Raw genomic sequence first — 11,806 nt, forward strand, 5'->3', positions numbered from 1 at the left:
ATTTAGTATTATTTTAATGTTTTTTTTTTTAGTTAACCATTGAGTAATATAACTATAGTAATAGCGGGCGTATCCGGTGGGGAAACTAGTTGTTTTCTTGTTTCACTTTGACGTTGCACGTGTGTATGTGTTGTTGTTGTTTCTCCAGGTGGAAGGTCGAGTGAGAAATTTACAGATTCGAAAAGACGGAAACCCAACTCAGTGAGTACCATCTTCTGTGTGTGTGTGTGTCTTGTTAGTCGTGTGTGTGTGTTGTCTTTTAGTCGCGTGTGTGTGTGTGTCGTGTGTGTGTCTCGTAGTCGTGTGTGTCTTTTGTAGTCTCTGTGTATGTGTTTCTTTTAGTCGTGTGTGTATGTGTGTTAATGACTTCTAGTTTGAGCTCTCCTTAATTAGCAAGTTATTGTGAGTCTCTAGGAAGCCTGTGGTCTTTCTAAGACTTGAACTGTTTTCGTTTCAAAAAGTGGAGAAAGAGGAGGGGGGATATTTAACAAACAACAAAACAACTGATTGCTTGGAATCGTGTATTTGTACTTGGTAGTCCGAGTCTTCTTGATGAATACATCTTTCATTGGCTGAGACAAAGACCTAAACAAAAATAAACATACTACAAACATAAAGGCCCTAACGTCTGACTCCTCTATGGGCCCTTCATACAAACACGCAAAGAATAAAGGGGCCGGGGGGGGGGCGGAATAATGATACATAATTGAACAAGTTTCTCTTGCTTTGGATGAATGTTTGCAGCTGTGGTGAACTAGATCTCCTGTACCCAGCCCAGGGAAGATGTAGATTTAATTGTGAACTGATCAACTGTATGTTTCTAAAACATGAATAATTCGCCCTCGTATGCAAAGGATAAACTTTTTGTAGAATTATAACGTTATTGTTGTGGTGTTTAGTCTTCATATTGTGATTAGTAACAAATCATAAAGGACAACTTTTTACTTGTATTAATGAGGCAGTGAAGCTGTGGCTATCATCATAGGCCTCCTTCACAGCCGTAGAACGACTATGGTTCTTCTCGAACACTTTTTTCGTGTGGCTGTGCAGCCCTATTTTGGAGAGACACTCCCGTCCATATATATCGCAGGTTAAGGTAGCTTTCGCTTTGGTGGTAGAGGAGCCGGACATATTTCGTGCGGCTCGCTTTTCTTCAAGAGCTGAGGCCCATGTTTTCTCGCGGTCCATAGCTGTCTTGGTCACCTTCTCTGTTAGTATATAGTCGGACGACACATGGAGTATAATATGGTTCGCATTTCCTCTATCTCTGTATTTTTCGGCACATCTTGTGTCTCTTCTCCGTTGGAGTCTCACTCTTTCTCTGATTGTTAAAATAGCGGCACGGATTTGTCAAAACTAGTCACGCACCTTCACCACGCCCATGCATGTTGGAGAACACTTTCAATGACTCTTCAAACTTATCGTATAGAAATGCATTCGTTGCCCTGGTTATACTTGGGTTGACTTCCTTGACGTAATCCTCTTGACTCCCAGTGGAGCATAGGGTCGCAACAGTATTACGCCATCGGACGCTGTTCAGGGCAACTTTCTCAGGTGGGTCCATGTCCATCCTGCTTTTTTGATTATTTATTTAATCCTTTTGACTCCCAGTGGAGCATAGGGTCGTAGCAATATTTCGACATCGGACTCTTTTTTTTCTGGGCAATTCCCCACAGCCGGATCAATGTCCATCCTACCTTCTTTGCCTCTTTGCTGTACTTGTGTTGTTTTATGTTAATTAGAAAACATTTGCTACTTTTTTTTTTTTTTTTTTTTTTGCTCTTAAATCAGGATTTCTCAAAACACATACTAGAAAAGTAAGCAGGTCTCTTTACTTTCATTACTTGACATGCGGAAGAAAAAATAAACAAAAACATGGACACCTCTAAAACATTCATAACCAAAGAGAATATGAAAACATTAATGTGAAATGTTCACAGATCACACACATAACTTTTTTTTTTTTTTAATATCTATGAGTCTCCTCGTTGGTTTTATTTAGCAATATTGAGTCATTCCATAATGGGTAGTCTTTCTTGCAATGGATATCCCAATGTAGTAATTAGTTACACAGCGGTCATTAAATTTCGCTTAGCACTTGCTAGTACTGTGTTATTTTGCAGGAGTGCATACTTATTGTTCTAGGTTACTGCAAGTTGCTAATACAAATAGTTAGGTCTGCTTCGGTAGTAGAAGAACGACTATGGTTCATCTCGTAGACTAGTGCTTCCCAAACTGTGTTCCGCGAGGCCCGAATAGATGTTCGATTTGTATTGAAGTTCCGTTTTTTGTTTGTCCCTCCTAGAATTAGTCTGATGCGTGTATAGTATACTACCAAATTAGTATTACGATATTCTAAAGGGGTTTGAAGCGGACCCAGTTCACGCAAACGTGAGCACGCGACACGCACACATTCACGCGCGCACGCACATCTCTTTGGTGTCGCGCACGGAGAAAAAAAAATGGAAACTGTCGGCACGGTCGCTCACACCCCCCCCCTTTTTTTTTTTCTCTCGTAGGCCACCATTCCCTCGTCAGCGCACACGTCACAGGACAATGCTCTCCCCCCCCCCCCCCCCTCTCAAACATTGTCCCTCAGTCGGGCGCTTAGTTTATGATAACTGTAGGTAACAGCTTGCGTCCAGGGATGGTGTGCGGAATACTAGATCTAGATCTATGTTTGTTAGCTGTTTCAACTGTTATTTCCTCTTGTTCACATTGTGCCAAACAAATACATTCACCCTATTTTTTTTTTTTATTTCTCTAACCTTAATTGATTTTTTTTTAATGTCTTGGTGCTTTTTGATGCATTATATAAATGTATTGTTTTGATAACCCCTTCCGAACCTTTTCTGTCTGTCTGTCTGTCTGCCTGTATGTCTGTCTGTCTGTCTCTCCTCTCTCTCTCTCTCTCTCTCCCTCTCTCTCTCTCTCTCTCTCTCTCTCTCTCTCTCTCTCTCTCTTTTTTGGTACACAAATCTTGTGGCATATCTCATTAACCCAAATCAGCGATATTTATGTTTACAAACACACGCTAAATCTCGAGCTCTGATTTCTGTAACACGTTTGATTTATGGACGTGCAGCGCTAGTCACTGGGCGGTCAGTCGCTGGACGTAAAGAAAAGAACAAAGGAAGCTCCCCCCCCCCTTCTCTCTCTCTCTCACACATTTATCAGTCCACTTTGACTGTATTGCCATTTTTTTTAAAGATGTTGTGTCTGGTCAGCCTACAATGGACGTGAAAGTCGATGTTGTATTTTGTTTGAGAAATGAAAGGTTGACAGTTGCATTATTTCTTCTCCATACTGTTGTACTTAGGAAAGTAGGTGCTGTCCTAGTCCTTGAATTTGTCTTGCTAGAACATATGCATTTTTATTACACAAGGCCAAGGACTTGTACATACAGATTTATTCTAACATTTCTCGTTTGTAAAACAATTTATGTTGATGATGAATATATGTTGTGGTGACAAGACAGTTCTAATTGTATTTTATTCAGATTTTCACTTCTTATAGAATACAGACCTTATGTCCTGCATGTTAATCAATGTCTTAAACTCAGCTATGTCGTTGGTTTTCCTGGTTGATCCATTCTCTAAAGGCACTAGGGAAAAAGTTCAATGATGATCATCAATGGTCAGCAATTAAGAATATTTCTTCATAATGAGCTGACCCATTGACCCAAACAAATACGAATTAAAATCCTAACCATAGAGTCAGACCTAAACCTGTTGAGAAGTTATTTCTTGGGTTACCATGTCATTGTTTAGACGACCTCTGTAAAGATTTCTGTAAGAGATACGCTTAATGGCATGTATTTTACTTAACTCTTTCTCTCCGTAATTGTTTACCATATTCTGGTGAAATCAACGTTGGTATCGTCAGTTAGGAGAGAAAGAGTTAAGACTCCAGGTATATTTCCTTTGTGTCATCGCTTACAATGTGTTTGAAACACGACTGTTTGACTGTTTGCAAGTAGTTATGGATTTTTAAACATTTGAGAACCACTGAGTTGATCAGAACAGTCATCCGCTTCAAGCCACTTTTACATCTGTTTGGTTTGATATTAAAATCTGTATTCTATAGTCATAGTTGTCATCCAAATACTTTACATTATTAGGGCTTATTGTTAAGCTTTTTATTTTGTCATGTCAGCATTATACTGTATAACAGACCTTGTCAGTATCTTTCAGAATTTTTTATTTTATAACATAGCTAGTCTCTTGTCACAGTAAGATCTTGTATTCGATCGTTCCTTTTAGATCTATACAAAATTGCCTTGTCCCTGGAGTCGAAATCTCGTTGCCTCGTTGGGTCAAAGTTACAGTGCTCACGCCTTGTCGTTGTCTAACGATAGCCCGTCAAACTTTGTTTAAATAACAGAATAGAAGACCTGGACTCACTCCGTTATCGTGTAGATTCTTTAAGTGCGCTTGTTTTCATAAGTGTAGTACTGTGACCTGCCAACTATAAAGTGTACCTTGGAAACACGGTAGCCTAAGACCGGGAAACACGGTAGCCTTAGACCGGGAAACACGGTAGCCTAAGACCGGGAAACACGGTAGCCTAAGACCGGGAAAGACGGTAGCCTGAGACAGGGAAACACGGTAGCCTAAGACCGGGAAACACGGTAGCCTAAGACCGGGAAACACGGTAGCCTACTTTCGTTCATTTTGTCACATTTTGTTTCGTTTCCGTTCACCGATCCTTCCAGATCTAACACTGCACGTGAAAATGTTCCCACCAAGACTCGACGGTAGAGGAACGTGACAAAAGAACTATTGGAAAGTTGTACAGTTACTATTGTTTTGGTATAAATAACCTTATGTTTGGAAAGAAAAGAAGTGGGGTTTAGGTTTTGTTTTTTTTTTTTTTTTAGAACAAAAGACTCTTCTGTTAGTACACTTCGGATTTAGTAGGCTTCTATTATCGTTGCTACTTTTTCACTTGTCTCTCTGTTTCTTGCAATGAGTGTATGTGTGCGTCTCAGTCATTATCGTTGTTCCTTTTTCCTTGTCTCTCTGGTTCTTACAACGCGTGTATGTGTGCGTCTCAGTGAATTTCGTATGCTCTTGCAAACTTATGCAGAAGGTTTATGTCGTTGAAGTGTTATGTACATTTATACTAGCGGCTGCAGCGGCGGCGACTGATGGCGACCTTGAATGTGATGTGTGACCTTTTCTATGCGTGCAAGGCAGAGGTGTGAAGTGAAGGTGGTTTGAATGAAGTGGCGGATCCCTTGTAGTATCTACCCAGGATATGCCCTTTGTTTTAACAGATTTTATGGGCGCCCTCGAAATTGTTCCCCCGTACCTGCACTCTGTGCTGACATTTTCGTTTTTTTTGGTAGGAGCCACTGACATTTAGGTCATCATAGAGACCCCTTAGAAGATCTGGCGACCTTTAAATTTGCGTGACTTCTCTCTCTCTCTCTTTCGCTCTCTTTCGTGAGTGCTTTTGTTAGTTGTGCGAAAGTTAGAAAGGGAAGTAATGATGAGTAAGCTTTGAGGCATGTCGGTGCTTATGTCCCCTTCCTACCTCTATCAGACGACAACGTTACTTGATGCTTAAGTTGCCTTTAATCTCAATACCCCCCTCCCCCCCCCAACTCTTTTGCTCCCCCTCTCAATCCTGACCCCCCCCCCCCCCCCCGGCTATTACAAATCAATATTTTCCTTGTGTATGTGACTTTCCAGTTACCAGCCCACCCCACCATGTCAATGATGAATGCACCAACAAGCCCCCTCCCCCTGTGTCCCCTCCCCCTGTCCCACCATACACAAACATATATCCAGTTCGCATACATACACACGCACACACACACATATCCACATTAAGCCACTCACACTGCCGAGATGATCTACGCTCAACACTGCGCCCGAAGTGAGCGGTTCAAGCGTCCATTGTAGTCTGGTTAAGTGTGCTGTCCCATCGATGTGTGCTCACGGCCTAGTTCAAAACGAACGGATCTGGAATTCGTACTGTGTAGGATTTGAACTGAGTGCGTTGTGATTATTTCACTGTGCTGCGCCCAGGTATTCAATAGAAATGTGTTGTACTAGCGACACCATAAGACTTTTAAAGCTTGTGGAAGTGTACTTAAGTATTATGTCAAGAAGTTGGTATAGAAAGTATTATGTCAAGAAGTTGGTATAGAAATAGTGCCGTAAATAATACCTTATTACTAGTATTGTTACAGTTTTTTTACGTAACATAGATTTTTTATTGGTTCAGCTTGGGGAATATCACTATGACACCATATTGTCAATCACCCCTCGTGTATACTGTAAATTAGTGGGCTGACTTATAAATGACTACTAACAAATTTGTAATAAATTGCTGTAAATGAGTAATTGTATAATGTATTCCATTACCTGAAGGGAAAGGAACAAAATAATTATGTAAATATTTAAAAAAAAATAATAATAAATTCGACTTTCAGATTATGCAATTTATAGGGTAGACGATGTTAAGGTCATCTGTTTCTGTTGCCAACGCTTAACGAGCAAGGTGTCACGTGGCCAGCACAACGATCAACCGCCTTTAGTTTCCCCAACTTAAGTCAGGTACTCATTAGAGTTGGGTGGACTCAGGGGCGCCCTTAAAAAAAAAAATCCCGAAATTCAAAATCCCAGTCTTCGCCTAGATTCGAACCCAGGATCCCAGGTACAGAAACCGAGCGCTTAACCACTCATAAATTTCTGAAGCTTGAGAGTGACTCTTGGCTAATAATAGATCTACCTCCAGTCTTTGGTCAGCCGCATGACTCTGTTGTTTCAACGCATTCAAGTAGTCAGTGAAATGTGTGGAAAGTAGTATGAGGCAGACGTCTACTAAATTGTTTAGCTCTATGGTCTGATACTTCAACTCTGTTATGTACTAGCTGCAATAGAAACCTGTAACACCTCACTCCACCCAACTCACTTTAAAAAAATAAAAAGAGTTCAAAGCGATTGAAATGCTGGGTATCTGGAATCACACTTTCTGTTACAATGTAGGGGCGCTCGTGTCGATAACTGCCTAGTCCACTAGTTAAGAATCTTTTGACTATGCTTGCTGCCGAAGACGTTCTAGCTCGAAAGTACACATTGCCCAGTTTGAACGTAGCTTGGTAGAAAGGTTTCAGCGTAGATGCGGTTACCTTTATATAGCTGTTCAGTGTGAATCTACCCTTAGAGTGCAATGTGCACATATGCTTTAACAGTTCACTTAGAAACACACTCCTTGTTCTTTTTTTTTTTCTTTCCCTTCACCTTTTCCTTCTTCCGTGGGGACGTGGTTGCTAGCTCGTAAAGTGCTTGGCATCGGAACCAAAGTATCTTAGGTTCGAATCTCGGTAAAGACTGGTATTTAGAATTTCGTTTTTTTTTTGTTTTTTTTTTACGGGCCCTGAAATAGGTACCTGGCATTAGCTGGGGAAAAGTAAAGCGTTTTTGGTCGTTGTGCTGGCCACACGATGTCACACGATAAAATAATGATTTGAAAAATACTTTCGAGTACTGAAAAAGTTCAGAAATTCAACAGTAGCTAGCAGGGGGTCTACCAAATATCGGAAAACGTGTCAAGGGATCTACGAGACAAAAAAAAAGTTAACCGTGGACCATAGAAACAGATGACCTTTACAGACCTGCCCTATAGCTCGCCAGATCTGAAAGGGGTACTTTACTTTAATATTCCTTCTTCCACCTTCAGTAAATTTAACTGACCCGTTAGGGCAGTGATTCCCAAAGTGGTCTACATAGTTCCCAGGGGGGGGGGGGGGTCGAGACGACATCCACGTGGTAAGTGAAAAAATGAATTAAGGAGTCTATGAGATTTAAACGTGAAACTACTTTAGTGGATCTCATTTAAGCAGGTCTTGACTTTCATTTTGATTATCCATTAATGAAATAACCATTTGAACACCTACTTTATATATCCTTTGAACCTGATATAATTTGTTTCACTGTTATTCGAATGAAAATTGTTTTTTTTTTTCCTATAACCTATTCAACCAGCTTTTCCCAAGAACAACAAATATTTAACATGGCCGAATCTAAAACGTCCTGTAGATCTAGACAGTGTTGATTATTTCACATTTGGCTTCAGTCTTTGCCGAACAAGAATTTGCCCTTATTGCTTATTTACGCAACTAAGATTGATATAATGACGCTTGGAAAGTGTCTAAATTATTCTAGACGATGCCACACTGATAATATTAAGATTGGAAATACGTTCACTGAAAAAAAGTTCAGAATTGCAACATTAGCTAGCGGGGGGGGGGGGGGGTCTACCAAATACCGGAAAACGTGTCTAGGTGTCTACGAGAGAAAAAACAAAGCTTGGGAACCACTGCCCTAGAAGCTACCCAGCACACGTCTTCTTAGAGAGGTTCTCGTAAAACTAGACGGTTGTGTGCGCCGAACTGTATATCTTAGCACAGCGTTTAGAGGCTCCTCCTCTACTCACCCTCATCACACGTATTTATAAGCTGCTGCTGAGAAAAGGGGGGGGTATCTTTATAACTTATCTCAAGCAACTCATTGTATTAGCATTTATCAAACCCAGAGAGCATATTCCTCGTGGCCCGGTAGTAATTTACTTAAACCGCATTCATGAACAAATCGATGCTAAGTCTTTTACGTGTGTGGGTGTGTTGGTGTGTGTGTGTGTGTGTGTCCCCATTTCCCCCCCCCCCCCATTTTCAATTAAAGCAGTATCGATTGCTTCATACCGTATTAGCCCGAGTAGGCGCCCCCTGTCCCGCTTATACATACATACACACACACATCGCCGGCAATCGGACTTAATACACCACTGGTAATGGTATGTATGAGCTAAGGGCTCGCGGCTCCCTCTAGGATCGTATTGTATTGTTGCTACAAAAAAAAAATATGGAGGTAACATGGGGATGTGGTAAAGGGGGGGGGGGTTGTGGTCGACATTTCTAGCGTGAGTGTTGGAATAATTTAACATTCAAATGGATACACAATGTTAACTCTAATAAGGAATAGTTTTGTCTTTTTATTTTACATTAGATCTTGGAACTCGTATTTCCCAGATATGTTAAAACATCGCTTGGATATTAAAACCATCTCTTATAATAGCCTGTTGAAATCATCTAAAATCATTCGTTAACGGTTGTGTCAGACTCTCACAGTCAAGATGGCTGGTAAGGTGATCTGGTAAAATGTTTGTGGCTCGCATTACGTGCGATAGTGTTCTGGGGCATCACTCTTATAACACACAACAACTAGGTCTCGCCTGGTTGAATTGGTCAGTGTCATACAGCTCTAGAGACATCGGAAAGTCGCACCGTCACTGGCCACGTGACCAAGCTTTCTACCTTTCAGTCCTATATATATATATATTGGTAGAGCGTTGAAGTGCAGTGCTTGACGTAACACCACCCGTTTGTTGTAGGACCATTAACCATGAGATATACCTTTGTTCAGAAGCGTCGCAAGGGCTGGTGTCGATCGGTGCGATCAGCAAGTATTGCCACCCGTCCTCTTGACTCGAATCACCTCATCCTAAATCAACTTTCTTCATACATTGTTCTTTAATTCATTGTTTTAAATTCGAACTTAATACAAAGTTACATTTATTGATTGGTGTGCGACTACCAATTGTTTTCTACTTTCATGGACATTTGAGGTAGGGGTGTACATAATGTAGTTTTTGTTGAATAATTTATACATTTTTTTTTGCCGGGTTATTGGCGACTTGCATGGTTTTTTATCGTGGTGAATTCGAAGCTAAACTTTTTTTTTAAATCTTTAAAATCCCCCTTTTTTTTAAGAACGATTTTTTTTTAATAATCTGATGGAGTATTTTTTTTTTTTGGCATTTATTATAAGTGGTGTTACTATAGATGTATAGTAACTTAAGTAATGTGGTGAAAAATTCTGACCTATCATCACATTAGAGAGATAGTGGACGCTCTGTTTAGTTCTACGTTTATTCCAAGCGTTTCTGGTTGATAACAGGGGGAAAAAACACACACACATGTGACGTAATTGTTTCCATTTGTCCAGAGCCTCGGCACGGCGCCGTCCTGATCCTGGGTGTGTGCTTTCATTCTTCTATCGAGAGCCAGTATCGAACGGTCTTTGACCAGCGTATCAATGTCGACCTTGATCTTGATAACACCACATGGTCCGTCTGTAACAGTGACTTGTGGAATGTGGGGTAAGGCCGGGGGGGGGGGGTGAGCCACATGTGTTTTTGTGAGTTATGAATGTCTGCACTCCCCCCCCCCCCACCCCCACCTTTCCCGTTATCGCCAGGTTTTTGTCTTTAACAAGATGTTCTCACTATGACAGGTACCAGATGGTTCACAAATACACACAAAAAAAGTATCACTATGTAGTATATATCTAGGCCGTTATTTTATGAAAAGATTGAAGGCGCTTTGGGGGGGGGGGGGCGCATCCAACATCTTGCATTTTGGAGAGACATATTGGTTTCTGGGTCATTTTTTTTCTTCATCTCATGCGACTACCTGTGAGGGTCATGGCCAAAGCTAAATTTCCATCTGTTGATTTTTTTGTTGTTGTTTATTTATTTAGTTATTGGTTAAATAAATGCTAAACATAGCGCCACACCTCCCACCCACTGAAATGATCTCTCAAAAATCAATCTGAACATATTGGTTTTGTAAGTAGGTCAAACGTGCTCACGTTCAGTCTCATATGGAGGGGGAAAAGGGGGAAGGGACTCCATGAAATTTGTTATTGGGGGCAACTGCTGTCAGAGGGACACTTGTTGCATCTTTGGTGTGTGTGGGGGGAGCTGTGATAGAGAAATCTGCTGAAACATGTGTGACCACAAGGAAGCATGTTGATCTTCCTGGTGGTACAATGTGTTGACCTTCGTACACTCACCTACTTCAGTCGGCCTTGTCATACGGCATATCTTTGTGATCATTGACTTAAGAATGGGATGAGTGGTTTAAGTGTCATTATTCTCCCTCTGAAAAAATCACTATTTATTCCATTGAAAGTATTGCATAAATTAGTATCATGCAGCAGTGGGTTGTACCCCCACAACGTTCTAGTTTTTTCCTATGTAATTGTCCTTAGAGTTGAATAGAAGTCTCTTGGAACTCTATGGAAACCGCCCTCCATCTGCATGTCTGAACAAACTCTCCTGTTTGGGAAAGATCCAAGCATATGTAAAAAAAAAAAAATTCATTCCTATTACCGATTGTTCGCATTCCAATACGCTCAGGGTTGGATCGGAGGCCGAGCACACCGTAGAAAGTCCAAATCAGAGCAGCAGAATAAATGTTATGCTTTGGTTTGTCTTTGATAGAAATAAGCTAGAGAAGGGTTGCGTTGTTTTGTGTCGTTTACACTGCGTTGTTTTGTTGTTGTTGTTGTTGTTTTTTCAAGCTGATGGACAGGGTTAAGTTGTTGGTGTTACCACTGCACCAAAACAAAGTGCTCACGCTCCAACAACTGTTGAGCACGCTGAGGTTGTAGCACCTGGACACACGTGCTCTTGGTTTACCTGGCGGCTACCTCTCATCGGCCCTTTGATGTCTCGGAAGTGCTTATGATTTTACTGGTTTGTTTTGTTTGTTTATTGACCTATGTGTGTGTGTGTTTCATAGACCTATCTCGGCTTATCGTAAACTTGTGTATTTACCTGTGTGTGTGTGTGTCTTTCATAGACCTATCTCGGCTTATCTTAAACTTGTTAATTTACGTCTGCTGTGACCAAAAAAAAAGGCAAATCATAATACAATATATAAATATTTTTTAAAATCTTGAGTTTTTCCGTTTCAAAAGACAAGTGGATTTGAAAAGAAACATAATTATGA

At 40.8% G+C, this 11,806-nt stretch overlaps 1 protein-coding gene across 3 annotated transcripts in view; it reads left to right on the forward strand.

Moving 5' to 3' along the window:
* LOC106056004 (transcription factor 12-like) overlaps positions 1-11,806 on the forward strand; it is a 113,916-nt gene that overhangs the window by 42,135 nt on the left and 59,975 nt on the right. For all 3 annotated transcript variants that reach the window (XM_013212542.2, XM_056016558.1, XM_056016559.1), the window contains exon 8: positions 149-201. In XM_013212542.2, the coding sequence (XP_013067996.2) occupies positions 149-201 (53 nt within the window). The remainder of the gene's footprint in view (positions 1-148; positions 202-11,806) is intronic.

This window comes from Biomphalaria glabrata, chromosome 18 (assembly GCF_947242115.1).
Source record: "Biomphalaria glabrata chromosome 18, xgBioGlab47.1, whole genome shotgun sequence".
Lineage (NCBI taxonomy): Eukaryota > Metazoa > Mollusca > Gastropoda > Planorbidae > Biomphalaria > Biomphalaria glabrata.